Consider the following 21,489-nt stretch of genomic DNA (forward strand, 5'->3'; position numbering starts at 1 on the left):
ACTGACCAACTTAAGGAGAAGATGATTGTCCATTTGTTTGGTACAAACCTGGTTGTGCTCTGGGCTTACTCCTGAGAGGACTTGGAACTAGATGAGTTGCTGGGCATCAAACCTGAGTCAGCCACATGAAAGCAAGTGCCTTATCTGCTGTACTATCTCTTGGCCCATGAACAGAATGATTTTAACATTATTATTTAAAATTTTTTTCCTAGATCTTTAATCTGGATTTGTTTAATTTTTCATAAGCAAAACCTACCACCCATATATACCCTCCATTCTCCCATCATGTATCCTTAGTTCTATTGTTAATGTCCAAGATTTAATATTTTTTTGTTTGTTAATTTAATAGCCTTATATTGTACCCATGGGTGAGCTCATCCAACACTTTCTTTTTTCCTTTTCATATATTTCACTTCTCAATACTCCTTGAACTCCCTCTTTTGCTGCAAATGGCAACATTTCTGCTTTTTTTTGTTCATAGACCTGAATATGGTATTTCATCATACAAATGTGCTACAGCTTAATCCAATCACTCATCAACACGAACTTGGTTGCTTTCATATCTTAGCAATTAAAAATTATGCTATAACAAACAGTGAGGTGGTTATGACTTTTAGTGTCAATGTTATCACATTATTTATTTAAAAACACATTTTAGAACTAGAGAGATAGTATAGTGGGTAGGACACTTACCTTGTACATGACTGACCCAGGTTCATTCTCCAGTGCATGGGAATATGATCCCTTGAACCTACCAAGAGTGATTCCGGAACGCAGATCCTGAAACGGAGGAGTAGGCTCTGAGCACTAGCACTGCCTGGTATCTCTGTCCCTTCAAATTTTCTTTATTGAGAATTTACAATACCGTTAATTAGATTTTCAGACATACATCACTCCCAACTCCACACCCATTACCAGCACATACTTCCCTCCACCAGTGTCCTAAGGATTCTCCCAATCCTCTGATGAAAGTTCAATTCTATAAACAAAACCTTATATTACAATGACTTTTTCCCATTTGTTATTCCCTTACTATATATATATTATTTTTCATTCAAACTTCAGTGTAAGTCTGGATAAAGTATTCTTGTCAAAGCCTTCAGTTTGTTGAGATTTGTCATTATATCCCACGGCTGCCTCAGGCTTTGAGAGTTACTTGTGATAAATCTGCTATAAATCTTTTTTTTTTGTTTGGGTTTTTTTGTTTGTTTGTTTTTGGGTCACACCCAGCAACGCTCAGGGGTTCCTCCTGGCTCTACGCTCAAAAATCACTTCTGGCAGGGTCGGGGGACCATATGGGATGCCGGGATTTGAACCAACGTCCTGCATGCAAGGCAAACACACTACCTCCATGCTATCTCTCCGGCCCCAGATCTTCTATAAATCTTAAGGATGCTTCTATGTATGCAATTTCCCTTTAGTATTATATCCCTATCTGTAGTATTTAGCATTGTGACTACAAAGTACCTTGGGGTACTTTTCTTTGGATCTGTTTTAGCTGGTACTCTTAGGACATGAAAGATTTGGTTGCATGCATGCACTCTTTAGCTCTGGGAACTTTTGAAGTGATGTCCTTGACTTTGATTTTTCATGGGGATTTTCTCCCTGGGTCTCTGGGACTCCAATAATTCTTATGTTATTTCTGTTGAATTTATCCCAGACTTATATTTTCATCTGTTCACAATCTTTGAAGATTTTTTTTGTATCATCTGGCCATTTTAAGGCTCTTTTCCAACCTCTTGTATGGAGTTGTTATGCAACTCATCTTCCCACTCACTGATTCTGTCCTCAGCAGTTATTACTCTATGAAATGAGACCTTCCAGTGAGTTTTTCATTTCACCAACCAAGTTTTTCAGTCTTGTTATTTCAGTTTGAATTTTTCTCTTTTCTGTTTTCATATCTTCTTGAATCTTGGTTGTGGTTCATTCAGTTCATTCCATGCTTTCTTTGAGTTCTTTGAGCATCCTCTATATTTCTTCTTAAAAGAAGAAGCTATGTAGGTAGGTAGTTGATGCTTGTCAGGTAATCAGAGCTACCATCTCCATGTTCAAGCATGGTGGAGGTCTCCATTGTGTCCCCATTGTCACACTTGCAATGTGGTGTTTCCTACGTGCCATACTGGAGTTAATTGACTAGAAGTTCACAGCTACCTCTGGCTCTGTCCCTCAAGGTGAGGCCATATCACTTGGCCAACAATAGGGTTTCGGACCACTGTGTTTCTTTTTGTCCCACATATGAGAGAGATTTTTTTAAAATTTATTGTAGAGATGGTGACATGTACACACATATAGATGAAGAGAGCTAACTAATCACAATTCACAAAATTATAAATCAGTGGCATATTGATGAAACTGTTTTCAAAACCTGTTTATCTTTCATTTCATTTGCTAGAATTTCATTTGATAAATCTGCTGTGAATCTTTTTTTTTTTCTTCCTTTGGTTTTTCGGCTAGACCTGGTGATGCTCGCATTACTCCTGGTTATGCCCTCAGAAATCTCTCTTGGCTTGGGGGACCGTATAGGCCTCCGGGGAATCAAACCATGGTCCATCCTAGGCAAGCAAATGCCTTACCACTTGTGCCACAGTTCCGGCCCCTCTGCTGTAAATCTTAAAGAAGCTCTTTATATAATTTCCTTTTTTTTCCCCGTTTGTTTTTTGGGCCACACCTGGTGACTCTCAGGGGTTACTCCTGGCTATGCACCCAGAAATGTCTCCTGGCTTGGGGGACCATATGGGATGCCGGGGGATCGAACTGTGGTGTGTCCTAAGCTAGTGCATGCAAGGCAGATGCCTTACCACTTGTACCACCACTCCGGCCCCTAATTTCCTTTTTTTACCTTGGCAGCTTTCAAATTTTATTTCTGTCTTCGTTTTTTTTTGTTTTGTTTTTTTTTTGTTTTTGTTTTTTTTGGCTTTTGGGCCACACCCATTGACGCTCAGGGGTTACTCCTGGCTATGCGCTCAGAAGTTGCTCCTGGCTTGGGGGACCATATAGGACACCAGGGGATCGAACCGCGGTCCGTCCAAGGCTAGCGCAGGCAAGGCAGGCACCTTACCTCTTGCGCCACCGCCCGGCCCCTTATTTCTGTCTTTGGATTTTTATTCCCTTTATTTATGTTTGAATCTTTATTTGAATGCTATGATTAAAAAGTTTTAATAGGGGCCGGGCGGTGGCGCTAAAGGTAAGGTGCCTGCCTTACCTGCGCTAGCCTAGGACGGACCGAGGTTCGATCCCCCGGCGTCCCATATGGTCCCCCAAGCCAGGAGCGACTTCTGAGCACATAGCCAGGAGTAACCCCTGAGCGTCACCGGGTGTGGTCCAAAAACCAAAAAAAAAAAAGTTTTAATAATACAGTTGTTTCAGGTATCCAATGTTCTAACACCAATCCCACCACCAGTGTGACTTTCCATCCACCAAAATTCCCAGTTTCCCAAACCTGGTATTACTTTAGTCATACCCTGAGTCTTCCCACTTAGCCAGCATAAAATATTTTATATTTACATTAATATTAATTTATTAATAATATTAAGTTATATTACTATTACAACATAAATCTCAAAATGGGTGTTACTAAAGTCATTGAGGAATTACTAAAGTCATTTATTGAGTCACTTGGTGCGAGTTGACCTTCTGTGTTACTGTCATTGAGCTTAATTGTCCTACACAATTTTCCTCTCTAATTTGCTGTGTTTCTACTAAGCTGTCAGTAATGTAAAATTAGGAGATGTAGTATGGCTGCATATGTTGCAACAAGCTCCAGGAACTGTGGTACTGAAACAGTTCCCTAACTTGGTTTCTCTTCAGGATTAATTGTGAATATGGGCAAGGTTTATATGCTAGATGATATTGGGGATGGGGGAAACAATGGGCCTCTCAGCCTATCCCCATCCTGAGAAGGCTCCAGATATTTGAGTCTGGAGAGTAGGTCTACCTGAAATGATTTATTGTGTTGGTGGTGAGATTCGTCTAGCTTTTATGTGTCTGAATACAGTGTGTCATGGCATTTTTCTACGCGACATTTTTTTTTTGTTTTATGGCTATGCCCAAAGGAACTCAGGACTTACTCCTGCATTTAGGGATTGCTCCTGGTTGGTTCAAGGAACCATATGGGGTGCTGAGGATCAAGACCAGGTCAGCAATGTGTAAAGTATGTACTCTACCAACTGTGCTATTGACCCAACCCTATTTGAATCTATTTTTGTTGGAACCCTCTAGTACTCTTGGATCTGGTTTGCCTATATTCTTCATCTGGAAAGTTCTTATCTAAGATTTAGTTAACTATTGGTACTTCATCATACTCACCTTCCTGTTCTTCAAGGACTCTGGCAATTCTTTTTATTGTTCCACTTGAGCTCATTCCATAAGTCTATGGTGTGCTGTTCATTTCTTTTCAGATATTTTTTTCAGTCTTCCATTGTTTTCTAAAAGTTTCCTTCCATCTTATCTTGGAACTCTTTCATCTTTGTCTTCACTGATTTTATTTTGCAGCTCAAACCGTCTATTGAGGTTTTTATACCACAGTATTCATCTCTATTATTTCTGATTGTAATGTTTTCATCTCTGCTTTCATATTTCATTGTCCTTTGCCGACTACCTGTGTCATTGTTTCTTTGAGTTCATTGACCATTTTCCCCACAGTGTCATTAAAGTCATTCTCTGAGAATTTACTGAGCTGGTTGGTGGGTTTTTATGAGTCTTTCCCCCATTGTGTTTGCTAGACCCATGCCATGCTAAAGGTGTTCTTAGCCCCTCTGGGAGTGTCTGAGGAATTATGCTGGAAGTTACCCTTTTCCTTCACAGCATCTTCACCCAGTGACAAGAAGAATAGCTGTGTGCAACTGTACTGCAACAGATAGAACTGTTGTATGGCTGCATGTGTAATCAGTAGATGTGGAGCTGAGTCTGTTGATATGGTTGAGGTCAGCCATGGGAGTTGCAAGGACCTAACCTGAAGGGAGGTAAATCTGTCCAAAAAGTGGGTGTCAACTGGGAGATTAATCTTGCCTGGTAAAGTGGAGAAGCTAGCAGAAGATCAGGAAATGTCTGATTTTGCCTTCTATGAATAGACACCCAAAAGTAGAATTGCTGGATCATAGGGTAGCTCTATCTTTAGCTTCTTGGGGGGGACACCATACTGTTTTCCAAAATGGTTAGATCAATTTATATTCTCATCCTAGTTCATGATAGTCCCTTTAATTTTGTTTCACAATTAAATCAAGGACTTAACCGTTAAACCCTTCCTTTGATTTCCAGTTCCTTTTTCATTTATTTTCATTCTGATGTTGGCTGCTTCCTTATTTCTACTAACTTTTAGTTTTATTTTGCATTTTTCGAGTTATTAGGCTATCAGATTAAAGTGTTTGTTATTTTCTTTATAAAGGCCTGTACTTGTTTTCTCTGTACCACTTATGCTGCTTTCTTTAGTTGTTGTTGTTGTTGTTGTTGTTATTTTTTGTTTTTGTTTTTTGATTTTTGGGTCACACCTGGCAGCGCTCAGGGATTACTCTTGGCTCTATGCTCTGAAATCACTCCTGGCAGTCTTGGAGGACCATATGGGATGCTGGGATTCAAACCACCTTCCTTCTGCATGCAAGGCAAACACCCTACCTCCATGCTATCTCTCCGGCCTCTGCTTTCTATAGTTTTGATAACTTGTATTTTCATTTGCTTCCAGATATTTTTCAAATTTTGGCTTTAATTTCCTAATTGGCCCTATCATTACTAAAAAGCATATTGTTTTCTTCTCCATGTATTTGAGGATTTTTTTTTTTGGTTTTTAAATGTTATGGCCTTGAGATCAATAAAAGCTCTTTGTAGGAATTAAGTCTTCATAAATTTATTGATATTTGTTTTGTGTATCAGCATATGGTTTTTCCTTGAAAAAGTAAATTCAGCTGCTTTGGGGTGAAATGCACCATATAAGTGTCTATTAAGCCCATCTGTTCTAGATCATCATGTAAGGCTATTATTTCTTGATTTTTTTTTCTGTTTAGTTGCACTCCCTGTAACTGTAAAGGGATGTTAATTTCCTGCTAGTTATATTCCTGTCAGTATCCTGTATTTTATTGTATTAATAATCGCTTAACTATTTGGGTGCATATATATCAGTGAGTGTAATATTTTCTCTTCCTAAGGCTTTTATCATCATTAATGTCAGTCTCTGTCTCTTAGTGCTTTTATTTAAAAGCTGAGATTCCTGTTCTTTGTGAGTATAACTGAACCTGTCTTTTTAAAATCACCATTTTCTTGTAAGATTATTGTTCAATTTTTTTTACTTTGTGCCTCTGTTTGTCTTAGGCTAGATGTATTTCCTCTGGGGAGCAAAATATTGCTATTTATCTCTCTCTACTTCTTAATTGGAAAATTCAAACCAGTAATAATTAAGGCAGTGATTGCGAGAGAACTATTAATTAATATTACTTTTTTAGGGAGTGCGTTCTTGATTTTCAGTTTTTATTATTTCTCTAATATTTTTAAAATGTATCCTTTTATTTTATGCTTGAATTATTTTATGGCTCCTTGCAGGTTTTTTGTTTGTTAGTTTGTTTTTTTGTTTTAGCAGTGCTTGGCTTACTTCTGGCTCTGCACTTAAGGATCACTCACTAGTGATCCCTAGCATCATTGGTGGTGCTCAGGGAACCATCTGGGTGCCAAAAATCAAACCTGGGTCAGCCAGGATAAGACAAATGCTTTACCAGATATATCACTCATCCCCCTCTTTTGTTTTTCTTACCTAAATATTGGGGTGTGGGGCCCAATTACAGTGGAGTCTATTGCTTTGTGTACTTTCTGATACTTCCGTGCCTGTAGATTGGTGAAATGGTATCAACACAAAGTAGAAGCTAATGGCAGTGGGGCGTTCAAGGGTTACTTGTAGAGGGTTATCCCAAGAGGCTGCTGGGATCTGAGTGGAGTGGGGTCAGGATCTGCTAGTTTTCTCTTCTGCAGGTCAATTCCACAGCCCTCACTTTCCTGGCAGCATCAATTATCCCTCTGCTCCCCAGAATTTTCTCAGGAGTGTGGATCAGAGGAGAGCAAAAGGGGAACCTTGGTTTGGTCTGCAGTGGGAGTAATCTTAGTGTTAATCACAGGGAGTGTAAAGAAGCTCATTCTATTGGAGCTTTGAGTGAAAATGACTTCTTCTACAGGCTCTTCTCTGAGGGCTGCTCACTCTTGCTGGAGGCAGGAAGAATCATGATGTAATACAATCCCAGTGAAGGCCTGAGTGTGGCTTGAACACAGATTTTGAGTGGGTTGGTTGATTGGTTGGTTGGTTGACTGGTGGTTGGTTGGTTAGTGGTTGGTTTTTTGAGGAGGGAATGACCATACCCAACAGTGCTCAAGGTTCTAAGCTCAGGGATCCACACATGGCAGCCTCAGGGGACCATATTTGGTGCCAGGGATTGAACTTGGGTGGGCTGCCCCAGTATAAAAGCAAACACCCTACCCATTGTACTATCTCTTTGGCCTTTAATAATTGAGACTTTTTTTGTCTTTTTTTTTTTCTTTTCTGGTTTTGAACCACACACAGTGGTGGTGCTTAGGACTTACTCCTGGCTCTGTGCTTAGGGACCAATCCTGGCATTGACATAAGTACCCTTAACTTATGCTTACCTTGAACAGAATGCCCACTGTTTTTGAAATTTTTGTGCCCGTGTTCTGTTGCCATTCTGTGGGGTGGGGTGGTTTCTCAGGGTGACAGCTTCCTGCAGCCTGTCCTTTGTAGTATTTTCCATGTTTGTGTTCATGCCAACCCCGGAACAAACAGGTCAGGCAGCAGGGACATCACACAAGAAAACAGTCACAGTGAGGGTGCATAGGAGCCAGGGGTTTGAGCAGCCTCTCAGATCTTACTGAGCCAGACAAGTTTCTTTCTAAACTGAGCTGCTTTCCCTGCCTACTTCTATTGACTAGAGTTAACAGAACAAAGGTTGGCATAGTTAACTTGAGAGGCAAGATTGACATAGTTTAAGGCTGCTTATGATAATTAAACCTAGATGGGTCCCTAATCAAGCCTGGGTGGGTTTTTACAAATCCTAAAGAATGTGAGGAGGAAAGGAAAAGCAGGGAGTGAGCTAAGAATCAGATATAGAAGTCTACAGCCAGGGATCAAACCAGAGTTGGTCATATGCAAGGCAGACACTTTACCTGCTGTATGATCTCTCCTGCCCTGTGACTACAACACTAGAAGCACAGAGAAGCTTGGCTCACTGGATGCAGCTGTAGGGTTTCAGCAAGTGCTCCCAGATTATATGTCACCCACCCTAGACAGACCTGCAGCGTAAGCCTCAGTTTGCCAGCATCAGATCCCCCATAGCATATGTATCTGCCCTTTCACCCCTGCTCTTGGCGGTCTGGTGGGGAGCCAGTGCTGGCCCCAGGCACGAAGCCACCCAGCTCTGCAGCTGTGCCCACATGTGCCAAAGCTCTCCAGCAGAAGAGCCTCCCTGTCCTGTGCCCAGCTGAGCCACTTTCTGTAAGGACACAGTCCCCAAGTATCTGAGCCCCCACAGAGGTGTGAGCCCTCTAGTCTCTGATGCACAGCTCTGAATGACAGCCTAAGTCATAGAGTCCCCAAGATCCTGAGGTAGCCTTCTGTCACCTTATGTGCTTCTTCCTTCCCTCTTTCTGGACTCCAGGGGCTTTTTCTGCCTCTCTGGCCCCCTTTTAGCATCTGTAGGTCCTTCCTTTGTCATTGGGTTGCAAATGTGGAGAGAGGCAGAATCTGGTGCCTTTGCTTGGCTCCAGACTCCCTTTCCCAAGGGGTGTCCTGCACTTCATTGATGCTAAGCTCTGTCCCCATATACGTACTTCCAGCTTCTCCAGTGGAGACTCATTCATGGGCTTCTGCCTTCCTTCCCTCTCACCTTCAGTAATTTCTTGCCTCAATCCTAATATAGGAGGATCCGAAGTGGGAATTCCCCCGGAAGAATTTAAATCTTGGGAAAACACTGGGAGAAGGCGAATTCGGAAAAGTGGTCCAGGCAACGGCTTTCAGGCTGAAAGGCAAAGCAGGCCACACCACGGTGGCTGTGAAGATGCTGAAAGGTACCTGTCGAGATGGGGATGTGTGCCCCAGGTGGTGTGTGAGCTCTCTTGACAGGGCTGTCATCCTCCATCCCACTCTTGCCCCTGCATGGAGCTAGTGGCCAGCCTAGAGTTTTCTAGATAGCTCCTTTCTCATTATGATTCTTTCTGGAGCCCCACAGCATGGATGTCAAAGACTAGATGGTGGCCCCTGGAGAAGTGGGGTGAGGACTTCTTCCCTTGGAAAGTTCTAGAATAGTTCTACTTCAGTTCCAAAAATGGATAAAGACATGAGGTTCTTTTTGTTTTTGTTTTTTTTAATGTGGAGCATTTTGGGTTTCAATCGACAGCTTTTCTCAGTCTCCCCAGTCTTTCCTCTTGACAACTTAATGCACTGGGAGCCTGGTAGGAGACCATCAAGTCATGGTGGGTCTCAGCCCTGCACAGTCACTAGTGGCCTTCAGGAAGCCTGCCACACCCCTTGGAGCAGTTGAACCCAAGTGTGGCCCCTGAACAGGCATTCACCCAGGCATTTCTCAGCAGTCTGGGTAGGTGATCCTCTCTCAGGATTTATGCTTGGGACAAAGAGGACAAAAGGCCCCAGTGACGGTTCTGGAGGCCAGTGATCCAGAAACTTAGATTTGAATGTAATAGTTGGGGTGAGGGGGTCCACATGACCTTAATCTCTGCCACCCATGTGTGAGGTCCTGACCCACCTCGTTCCCAGCTGTCCTGGTGCTTTTGCACATGTCTGTGGCCAGGCGGCAGATGTGGGACAGCTGAAGAGCCACTTCTGTTGCAGAACAGTTCCAAACCAGCCCCTGGCTAGAGCCACACTGTTGCCTGTTGGGGCCACTGAGCACTTCCCTCCTGTGATGTCCACTGAGTCTCCCCTTTCCAGAGTATATCCCCTGCACTGTGGAATGTGTGGTTCTTGGATGTTCTGGAACATGGGGGAGCCCCTCACCTTCTTAGGAGGTTCAGGAGTGGAGTTGACACTGTCCTAAAGGAAGGAATGACAGGGAAGAAATGCCACTGAGGCCACCCCAAGAAAATTCTGCCCATGTGTTCATTTAAGTTCTCATCTCCCAAAGGCAACTGAGTACTGATGAACCACCCCAGAACACTGGGAAGGTACAAGCAATTGGGGGAGGGTGTCCTTCAGTTCTTTCCCAAAGCTGGGTTTGGAGTTCTGTGAAGGAAGTGATGGGGTCATGCCCTGGTGTAGCTGCAGAGACCCTGCATGGCCCTAGAAGGTGTTAGGGAAAAGAAAACACCATCTATACTGTGCTGCTATCCCCCTGTGTTTCAGAGAATGCCTCTCCAAGTGAGCTGCGGGACCTACTGTCAGAGTTCAACCTCCTGAAGCAGGTCAACCACCCCCAAGTCATCAAGCTTTATGGAGCCTGCAGCCAAGATGGTGAGGCCAGTTGGGACAAGGAACCCCTAGGCGCAAACTGGGACAGGGGGCTCCAGGCTGCTGTTTCTTCTCTCTTTGCTGTCTTCCCCCAGCCTTGTTCTCCATACTTCTAGAAGTGTGGGCTCTGACTGGGTCTGGAGCTTGAGTTTTGCTGTACAGGGGCCAAAGACAACTGTAGGGATCCTATGTTGACAATGGGTGGTATCCCTGGACCTGCCCTAGCTGGTCTGGGACACCCTATTTGTCAGCACCTCACTCCAAACAGAGAGTCCCCAGAACAAGAAGTCCCAGAAACAGATTAGTACCAGAGCAGCAGAGTGACCTCCATCCCAGCCCTGCACAGCAGAGGCATTGCCACTATTGCTGTCCCAATAGTTTTCCAAACCTGCTGCTCCTCTGTGTGTATCTGTGTATGGTTGAAGTGTGAGGGGGACAGGCAGAGGACAGCAGGGATGATGGCCAGCACAGTAGGACTCAGAACTGATCCTACAACAGGTATATGTGATTCTGTGCGGAGGTCAGAGTCTATGCCTGGGGCCGGAGAGATAGCATAGAGGTAAGGTGTTTGCCTTGCATGCAGAAGATCGGTGGTTCGAATCCTGGCATCCCATATGGTCCCCTGTGCGTGCCAGGAGCGATTTCTGAGAGTTAAGCCAGGAGTAACCCCTGAGTGCTGCCGGGTATGACCCAAAAACCAAAAAAGGAAAAAAAAAGTCTATACCTGCAAACACTCTTAAGAAGTAGCTAATCCGGGGCCAGAGCGATAGCACAGTGGTAGGGTATTTGCCTTGCACATGACTAACCTAGGACAGACCTGGGTTTGATCCCCAACATCCCATATGGTCCCCCAAGCCAGAAGTAATTTCTGAGCAAATAGCCAGGAGTAACTCCTGAATGTCACCAAGTGTGCCCCCCCCTAAAAAAAATAACAGAAGAAGAAGTAGCAAATCCTCAGGTAGTTGAGGTATATATTGAGGGTTGGGGGCCTGCCTTGCCAGTCTGACTCCCAGTACCACTTGGTCTCCTGAGCGTTTCTAGGTGCACACCTAGAAGTCCCCCAGCTACTCTGGCTGTGGCCCTAGTGGTCCAAATGGCATCCTTGGGCTCTAGTATTGAAGTGTCAGGCCAGTTGGCCAAGTTTTGCTGGAAAGTGGCCTTTGACAACCCCTCAGTATCATTTGGGAGCCCCCAAACAAAGCACAATGTTCTAGTAGGGGGCCGGAGCAATGGCACAGCGGTAGGACATTTGCCTTGCACATGGCTGACCTAGGACAGACCTCCGGCGTCCCATATGGTCCCCCAAGCCAGGTGCAATCTCTGAGCACATAGCCAGGAGTAACCCCTGACTATCACCAGGTGTGGCCCAAAAACAAAAGCAAAACAAGCAAACCAATGTCTTAGCAGCCAGGGGTGCTTTTAAGAACAGCACTGAGGACTGAGGTTGCTTTTGTTAGCCCCACAGGAAAGGGTTGTGTATAGTTGCCCCTCACTATAGTCCTGAAGTCTGGGCAATGCATGAAAGCCAGTAGTGTATAGACCCCATTATGAGCCATGGAACTTACCTGAAGCTCTTTCTGTGGCTGGAGCCAGCCTGATCTCTGGGTCTCCCACTCTGCCTGCAGGGCCGCTCTTCCTCATCGTGGAATATGCCAAGTACGGCTCCCTTCGGGGCTTCCTCCGGGAGAGCCGCAAGGCAGGGCCAGGCTACGTGGGCAGCAGCAGCAGCGGGGACAGCCGAGGCAGCCGCAACTCCAGCTATTTGGACAACCCAGATGAGCGGGCCCTGACTATGGGCGACCTCATCTCTTTTGCCTGGCAGATCTCTCGGGGGATGCAGTACCTGGCAGAGATGAAGGTGGGTAGTGCCCCAGCCCAGCACACCTTCCCCAAACACACCTTCCCCTTCTGCCATGGGGGTCCCCGATGCCATAGGCTTTCATCGTTGTCTTCCACATAGCTCGTTCATCGGGACTTAGCAGCCAGAAACGTCCTGGTAGCTGAGGGGCGGAAGATGAAGATCTCAGATTTTGGCCTGTCCCGAGACGTTTATGAAGAGGACTCTTATGTCAAGAGGAGCAAGGTACCGGATTCTGGGGGGCTCTGACTCAGAGCTTCTCATAGGGGAGGTGGGAAGCAGGTGGGGGGGAGCAGTTGTCAGGGATCCTACAGGGCCTTGGAACATCTGGAGAGGATAGGCAAATTGTTAGGATCTAAAAATACTTGTGACTCATATTCCCAAATTCTTCCTTATTCTGGGCCCTCGGGGACACTTCCACCCTAGTATAAGACTCAGCCCTTCTCTTCCCTAAATGCCACATCCACCCTTCCAGAAAGACTCCCACTGAGCTGCTGGGGCCCTAGAGCTTCTCTGGCTTTGAATCCACTTTTCCTTCTGAAGGTCACCTAACCCTCGGAAATAAAAATTCTCCCCTCTGCAGTAGGTTTCTCTTGCTTCTATGGAATGAAAGGTCACTGTTCTCTTGCTCTCCCTCTCTCCTTCTCAGTATGATGTAAGCTCTCTGCTCAAAGAAGAGGAAAGCAATAACCCTGAGATAGGCAGGTGTTCTTTGCAAAAAAAAAAAAAAAGGAACTACTGTACTCCTGAGGGTTACCTGACAAAGTATAGAAGATGCAGGGAGATAGCACAGCGATGTTTGCCTTGCAAGCAGAAGATCCAGGACCTAAGGTGGTCGGTTCGAATCCTGGCATCCCATATGGTCCCCCCGTGTCTGCCAGGAGCTATTTCTGAGCAGATAGCCAGGAGTAAACCCTGAGCGCCACTGAGTGTTGCCCAGAAAACAAAAACAAAAACAAAAAAAGAAGATGCAGGGAGAGTCCCTTTAGGTGGGGTGCAGAGAAACTAACCACTGAAGGGTATCGGAAACTTTCTCTGGGTCCCTGAAGTAGAAGTTGGGAGGGGAACCCCAGATCCGAGAAGCCTCTTTAGTTTGTCTACTCTCAGCCCTATCCTGCAGAGCACCATCCCAGAGCAGGCAGGAAAGGCCATGGGGTAGCCATGCCCAGCATTCAGAGCAGACTAGCTTGAAAGAGGAGACTTTTATTGTGTCTACTTCAGCTTTACTCTGAGAGACAAGAAGCTCTATTTGTGGCCACATAGCCATGACCTTCTATTTCTCACAGACTTCTGTGTTTTAAAGCATTTGAGAATTGCTGAAGGCAATGTAGAAGGACCACTCCCTGCCCTAGGAATAAAGTGGGCAGACCTTTCTGTAAATGCACCGATGCTTCAAGAAGACCCTGTGACCAGTGTCCATGGGGAAGTAAAGCCCAAGCCTAGGCCCCGTACGTGAGTCTAGGCTGCAGGATCAACCCACACCCAAGTCACACAGCCCAAAACAGATATATAAGGACCACTTTTCAGAAAAAGGAAGCCCAGTAGTGCAGGTTACACTGAAAGCCAACACGACCATTTTCTCAAATTTGACTTGTGCTCAAAGACTTAGCTATGGACCCAGGGTTTTCTGTAGGTGCCTGGGAAAATGTGAAGTCTGACTCAAGTCTAGCTGGATGAGGACTGGCTGGTGGAGGGTGATCCACAAACTTGCAGATGAAAGGAGAGGGGTGAAACAGCCTCTAGGCACTCCCACAGAGCAGTTCTCTGTAGAACGAAGATCCTGTAGTATGTTACTCTCTGACTAAAGCTCCCAAGATGGAAAGGCTGGACATCATTGTGTCCTCCAAACTTTTTCATCCTTGGAAGCCAGGGGTCATCTTGTTGGATGGTGTGTGTGTGTGTGTGTGTGTGTGTGTGTGTGTGTGTGTGTGTAAACTTTTTCATCTTGGAAGCCAGGGTTATCTTGTTGGATGGTGTGTGTGTGTGTGTGTGTGTGTGTGTGTGTAAACTTTTTCATCTTGGAAGCCAGGGGTCATCTTGTTGGATGGTGTGTGTGTGTGTGTGTGTGTGTGTGTGTGTGTGTAAACTTTTTCATCTTGGAAGCCAGGGGTTATCTTGTTGGATGGTGTGTGTGTGTGTGTGTGTGTGTAAACTTTTTCATCTTGGAAGCCAGGGGTCATCTTGTTGGATGGTGTGTGTGTGTGTGTGTGTGTGTGTGTATAGCCAGGGGTCATCTTGTTGGATGGTGTGTGTGTGTGTAGTCAGGGGTCATCTTGTTGGATGGTGTGTGTGTGTGTAGCCAGGGATGGTGTGTGTGTGTGTGTAGCCAGGTGTGTGTGTATGTGTGTAGCCAGGTGTGTGTGTGTGTGTGTGTGTAGCCCAGGGGTCATCTTGTTGGATGGTGTGTGTGTGTCTGGTGTGCATGGCGTGTGTGTGTGTGTGTGTGTGTGTGTGTGTGTATGTGTGTGTGTGTGTGGCCCACCTTTTGGGTAGCAAATTCAGGGGTGATCTCTCCATCTGCCAGTGTCTCAGTCCCTTGAGTTTCTTCTCAGTAGTCACATGGGCTTCCTGTGGGCTTCAAGGTGGGTTCTGCCTGCTGATCCCCTAAGTAGAGTGTCTCCATCAAAGGGGCCAGACCAGCACCAAGTTAGGAAAAAAAATCTAGCCCCTTAGGACTGAAGTGATAGCACAGCAGGTAGGGCATTTACTTTGTACATGGACAACCCAGGTTCGATCTCTGGCACCCCATATGGTCCCCCAAGCACCACCCAGAGTACTTTTCTGAGCACAGAACCAAGAATAATCCCTGAGCACTGCCAGGAATGGCCCCAAATAAACAAACAAAAAAATATATATATAGCCCCTATGAGTCACACTACAGTTCTGTAAACCAGGGCACTCTGGGTGACATCAGTCGGCATCCTCCCACCCACCCCATCTTCCTCTAAACCCTTCACACCCTGCACCCCCAATGCTAGTGGCAGAGTGACCTTCACATCCTCCTTTCACTTCCTCTCTAGGGTCGGATTCCAGTTAAATGGATGGCGATTGAGTCCCTTTTCGATCATATCTACACTACCCAGAGTGATGTGTAAGTGCTGCTTTCTAAGCTGGAGGTTGCATGGTGGGTCCTGGGAATTTTGGGAGGGAACATCAGTGCTCCAGGTACCTCCTGGAGCCAACACCTTCAGGTGCCCACAGTGAGAGATGTGAGGTCTGCTTTCATGAGCAGGCGGGGCCCAGCAGGATCTGAAGGCCCAGTGGAGTTCTTGAGCACAATGAAAAGGTAGCTGCAAACCTCCTACTGCCTTATCTCCTTTCTCTTCACATTGTTCCCATCCTCTCATCTTCCTTTCCTCTCTGGGGTTTTAGTGGCACACAGGCTCACCCTACTCACCCTACCCTTCTATGAGCTGGTTCCCCAGCACTGTTCCCACTGGCAGGAGTGACCTTGATTGAACCCAAACTGCCCAGAAATGGGAACCAAAATGCATAAGACATGGTCATTTCCAGAACGACAGCAGACTTGTTTGTAAGTGGTTTTATATCCACAGACACTCATTTCTTGAATCTTATGAGCCATGGAAAGTGAATTCTTTTCAACACCTGTTTCCTGATTACCGAAGCTCACGGTCGGACAATTAGAAAACGCATAGAAAAGCATAATGAAGAGACTAATCAAAGTCACATAGGGGCTGGTGGAAAGTACAGCTGTTAAGACCCCTGCCTTGCATGTGACCATTTCAGTACTGAATGTGGTACCCCAAGAACTACCAGGAGAAACCTCTGGACACAGAGCCAGGAGTAAGCCCCAGGTTCCTCTGAATGGCCCAGAGCCTCTCCCCAAAAGTTACCTGGATCCTCTAACCACTCAAATCACTACTATTGGCCCTTATAGGCATGATCTGCTAGTGTTTACATATATGCTTTTTATTATTTTAAGTGGATTCCTATGATAATACTAGTTTTTAATACAGCATATTCCCACTTCTCTGTTTTTCTCCCTCATAGAGTCAACCATTTTTTCAAAATCAGTGTTTTCTGTTTTTAATTTCTATAACTTATTAAAACACCATAGTTTACATAGTTGTTCATAATACAGTTGTTTCTGGAATTCTGTGTTCCAACACTAATTCCACCAACCGGTATCACATTCCCTCCAACATTGTCCCCAGTTCCCCACCCACTCTCAAGCCCGTTCCCTTGGTAGGCACAAAATAATTTACTTTATATTGTTTGTAACAACTAAGTGGTAATGGAATTATTGGGGGGAAAAACTTCAGTAAAATTGTGAAAATTGTTTATATCTCAAAAGTGAAGTCATTAAGTTAAGTCATTGTCTCTGAAGGTTTACTAAACTGTTGCTAGTGAAACATTCTGTTATTGGTTTTGGTTTTTGACCTTAGGTGCCTTCTATGATACTTTGAAATCTAAATCTGGGGTGTCAATATTTGGGGGGGGGGTGTCAGTATTGAAAAGTTTGGAGTCTTCGAGGATTTGTGGTTGAGATGGGGTATCTGTGGAATGTGTCTGTGGCTGCTGGGGATCCCTGAAGTACAGAGGGGCGAATGGAAGCTGCCAACTCTCACTCTGAGAAAACCCCAGAATTCTCAGCCCAAAAACCTGTATGCTTGGGCTTCTGGTCAGTTAGGTGTCTCTGCAGAGATCAGTTGTAAAGCAGTGAAGTTAGGCCATTGGTGTAGCAGCAATTGTAGAGTGTGGGTGCAGATACGAGGGCTTGGGCAGAGCAAGGACTTGGCCTGCCACACTCCTGAGAGTACCCCAATTTTCAGCTGTGAGAATGGTATACTCATGAACTTTTATGGTTTGGCTTACACCTCTTTTAAGAGTGTATGGAGCTGGCCAATGAGCTTACAAGGTGGCTGCTATGTGGTATGTTTGGGCAGTGTTTAATTTTCTTGGTAAAATTTTGGGCTTTGGTCTGGTTTGGTGTCAGACCACACACCCAGTGGTGCTCAAGGCTCAGTCCTGGATCTGTCATGCTCAGGCATTGAATCCAGGTCAGCTATATGCAAGACAAGGACCTACCTTGCCTGCTGTCCTATCTCTTTGGCCTTTCCTGGAGATTTTTATGAAAGGTCCCAAACACATAGGAAAGGGAGAAAGCTGTTCAGGGAACAGAGGGCACTGTGTAGAGAACCCTGAGCCTTAAATCCTAGGTCCCCCTAACATTTTGCTGCACTTATTTGGCTGTTCCATTTAGCTCTGAGACCTCTGCACCTTACCTTATGTCCCGCCTCTTGTAACTGTGGAGGGTGACTTAGGGCCTGGATTCTGGGGGTTCTTAACCTCACAGTGGCGGATATAAGCAAGCCATATGCTTGATCTCTCTCCAGTCCACATCCTTTGGGTTGTCAGAGAGACCCTGGACTCTTCTCAGTGCTGGCAGCTATAGGGTCAGCTGCTGCTGGGGGCACAGATGCCAGAGCTGTCAGCAGGTACCACAGCCCTAACACACCACTTACTAGTGCTCTCTTCCTGCAGGTGGTCCTTTGGGGTTCTGCTGTGGGAAATTGTGACCCTGGGAGGCAACCCTTACCCTGGAATCCCTCCAGAGAGGCTCTTCAACCTGCTGAAGACGGGGTACCGGATGGAGCAGCCTGACAACTGCAGCGAAGAGATGTGAGCAAGCTGGGCTCAGGCCTACACCCCTGGAACATAAAGAAGGCCATGTGTAGTGAGGGAGGTGACCCAGTGTTCATGCCCTCCGTGTCCTGGACATTGGTCCCAGGGGAGTCAGGTAGTGAGTAAAGCATCTGAAGTGGGGAGGGCTCCACTCTCTGGGACACTTAAAGAGTCAAAGGGAAGTGGGGTCCAGGGTCCAGGGAGAAGAAGGGTAACAAGGTGAAAGAGGATTTAGAGAGATAATACAGCAGGTAGGGCACTAGACTTACACACAGCCAACCTGGGTTTGATCTCTAGCACCCTGTATGGTCCTATGGGCACATCAGGAAAAATTCCTGAGTACAGGGTCAGGTACATGCACTAAGTACTACCAGATGTGCCCCCCACCAAAAAAAAAAAAATAAGAATAAAGAAAAACTGAAAGAAAGCACAATGTGAAGAAGCTTCATATTGAAGAAGCAGATTATGCCCACACTGACCTGTCCCCACAGGAGCAGGTCATGCAGAATGGAACCAGATCATAGGTTGGGAAGTGCATAGGCAGGGGTCCTAGGGGAGCTTGGCTTCAGCCCCAGGGGTTCTGAGGGAGAGTGGAGAATGCAGGAGAAAGATCTGTGCGCAGGTAAACACTTGCTGATCCATTCTTCCCACTCTGTCTGTTGGGCTTCTCCCCCATTCCAGTTAGGTATGCCTTGGTACACCCCAGAAAGAGAAACAGAGAGCAGCCCACCAACCCAGCTTACACCCACACTGCAGCCATTGCAGTTGGGCTGGGACGCTGAGGAAGGTGCGCGACATGTGTGATGAGCAGAAGCATATTTATTTCTACTCCCCAATCATCTTCTATCAGGCTTTAAAGCACCTGCATTTTCTGTGCAGCTGCTAGTAGGAGCACAGTGATCTGTGGGCTGTTCCTAGTAACTCTGAAAGGGAAGTGAGAATCTCTCAAAATAAGGGATGCATGAAGCCTACTGGAACACAGCCTTAGCTGCCCTGGACCCCAAGTTAACCCTCAGATACTGGGACACCCAGAGAAAGATGTCAGCACCGGAAACTGTGTTGGTTTTGTAAGCAGAGGCTTCTTTGTGACTTTGGACACAGTACAGGCATAGTGGTGGCATGATGGGTATGGGTCATTACACTCATCTCTGCTTCTCCCCCAGGTATGGTCTGATGCTGCAGTGTTGGAAGCAGGAACCAGACAAGAGGCCGGTGTTTGCCGACATCAGCAAAGACCTGGAGAAGATGATGGTTAAGAGCAGAGTGAGTACCTGGAACTTTGCCCAAGGCTGCTCATCCATGAGATGTTGAACGTGGTTTGGGGTGGAGGGGATTCCCACCTTGGCCCAGGTCTGAGCCACAGGGACAGAGCAAAGCTATGCTGGGCCAGCAGCATCTGGATCTTTGTGACTCTGATCCCCAATATTTTTTAAATCCTGAGGGTTCTCAGCTTGACACTTGGAAAGAACTGTGATGTGGAGGACAATAATCCAAGCAAGTATAGTCAACTTGTCAACAGTGGAACAGGAGAAAGCAGAGTAGAGGGATGTCCTAACTACAGATGCTATGAGGAGCCCGGTGGGGCCTAGTGAGGGCCTGAGGAAAGTGGGGGGGTTTATGACCCAGAAGAGTCCTCCTCAAAAAGTTCCTTTCTGCAGTTCATTCAAATAAAAACACTAGCTTGCCAGCCCTTGGGCATTTTAAGGAATTCTGATACTAAGTTGCCCAGATTTTAATCCTAGCAACTCTATTTAAATTTTTATTTAAGTTTAATTTATGTTAAACTTAATTTAAATATAAACTTTATTAAAAAGTCCAGTTTGTGGGGCCAGAGTAATAGTAAACATATAGTGGTACAATAGTATAGTAAGTAGGGCACTTGCCTTGTATTTAATCAACCCAGTTCAGTCCCTGGCATCCCATATGGTATCCTCAGACCCCACCAGATGTGATCCCTGAGCACAGCTGAGTCTGGTCCAAAAACCAAATCTGAAACCAAAATAAAATAAAACAAAAAATACCCAGTGTGGACCAGACAAGACATGTCTAAAGGCAAGTTTTAGCCCAGGACATCCTGTTTACACCTCTGTGGGTAAATGAGCAGGCCAACCAAGTTTCCATTGACATTTATTCTTCACTCTACTTCCCATATTCAGACTCATGCTAGGGACAAGAGTCAACTAGACAACCCCAGTCCCACCCCTTTCTGGTTTCTCTGAACATTGGCACCATTCCTGAAAGGGGTCATTTTTTCAGACACAACAGTCAAATGCATGTTATAGGCTACTTGAAATAAAACCCAGCATCAGTGTAGGGTTTGGGCAAAGCTTCAAGCTATTCCGAGTTTATGAATGCAGGATGACACTAAACAAAATAATGGCCAAGATCCAGAGAGCCTTCCTGGAATAGAACTGAGAATTGGTCACAAAATACGGTAACTTCTCACATGATTCCCCAGGCAGTAGGAAATATCTGTCACTCAGGACTCACTATGCTTGGGAGCTGGACATATAGCACTGTCCTAGGTAAAACCCACACCCACAACCTCTTTTTCTCAGTCTGGCATGGTATTCTAGAGCTGCTTAAACTTTTCCACATGGAACCCCATTTCACCAGAAAAATATACCCCACAGGTGAAAACTACCGGAAACATCTGAGAGTTCTCTTTTGGGGGGTACTAGAGTCACTCCTAACAAGGCTCAGTACTTATTCCTAATTCAGAGATCACTCCTATTTGGGCTCAGAGGACATCATGAGATGCCGCAGATCGAATTTGGGTTGGACCCGTGCAAGGCAAACATCTTATCCAAAATGCTATCACTGTGGGCTCACCTATGGGGTTCTTGACACAATTGAGTAGGGATTTATTTTTGGTCATTGTGCCTTCAGAAACCTTCTATTATTGGTTTGTTGGGTGCATGTTTCTTGGCACCCCCTTGTTTGGTTATACTGCATATCATTCCAAAAGCTAAGTTCCAGAGAAGTGGTTTTCTGCTGTGGTCAGGGTGCCTTACAGAAAAACAGAAGTGGCAAACGAGTGAGAGTGGCTCCTATGACGAAATAGGCTGGGCTCCAAAGTAGCAAAGCAACATCTAGACTATAAAGGAGCATGTTTCTGATCCTACAATAGTGACTTACAGGAGGCAATAAGGAAGATCTTGGAGTGGGCCCATGAAAAGTAGAAGCTCAGTGCTAGATCTAAGGACTTGCAGAGAAGCTAGTGGGCAGCACAGAGGAATCAAAACCAGGGAAGCTGTGGGATGGAGGACCAAGGGCATGTCTAGGGGTGGCCCAGTCTGGGTATGACTATCTTTCTCTTTCAGGACTATTTGGACCTGGCTGCGTCCACACCTTCTGATTCCCTGCTTTATGATGATGGCCTCTCGGAGGAGGAGACGCCCTTGGTGGACTGGAATAATGCTCCCCTCCCTCGAACCCTTCCTTCCACGTGGATTGAAAACAAACTCTATGGTAGAATTTCACATACATTTACTAGATTCTAGCCACGTTATTCCTCTCTCTGCACTCTCCTACTCTC

At 45.6% G+C, this 21,489-nt stretch overlaps 1 protein-coding gene across 1 annotated transcript in view; it reads left to right on the plus strand.

Moving 5' to 3' along the window:
• RET (ret proto-oncogene) overlaps positions 1-21,489 on the plus strand; it is a 62,401-nt gene that overhangs the window by 38,504 nt on the left and 2,408 nt on the right. Inside the window, exons 12-19 of the mRNA XM_049764590.1 lie at positions 8,904-9,051; positions 10,343-10,450; positions 12,073-12,305; positions 12,408-12,530; positions 15,326-15,396; positions 17,811-17,948; positions 19,115-19,214; positions 21,275-21,422. Coding sequence (XP_049620547.1) covers positions 8,904-9,051; positions 10,343-10,450; positions 12,073-12,305; positions 12,408-12,530; positions 15,326-15,396; positions 17,811-17,948; positions 19,115-19,214; positions 21,275-21,422 — 1,069 coding nt within the window. The remainder of the gene's footprint in view (positions 1-8,903; positions 9,052-10,342; positions 10,451-12,072; positions 12,306-12,407; positions 12,531-15,325; positions 15,397-17,810; positions 17,949-19,114; positions 19,215-21,274; positions 21,423-21,489) is intronic.

Source organism: Suncus etruscus, chromosome 17 (assembly GCF_024139225.1).
Source record: "Suncus etruscus isolate mSunEtr1 chromosome 17, mSunEtr1.pri.cur, whole genome shotgun sequence".
NCBI lineage: Eukaryota > Metazoa > Chordata > Mammalia > Eulipotyphla > Soricidae > Suncus > Suncus etruscus.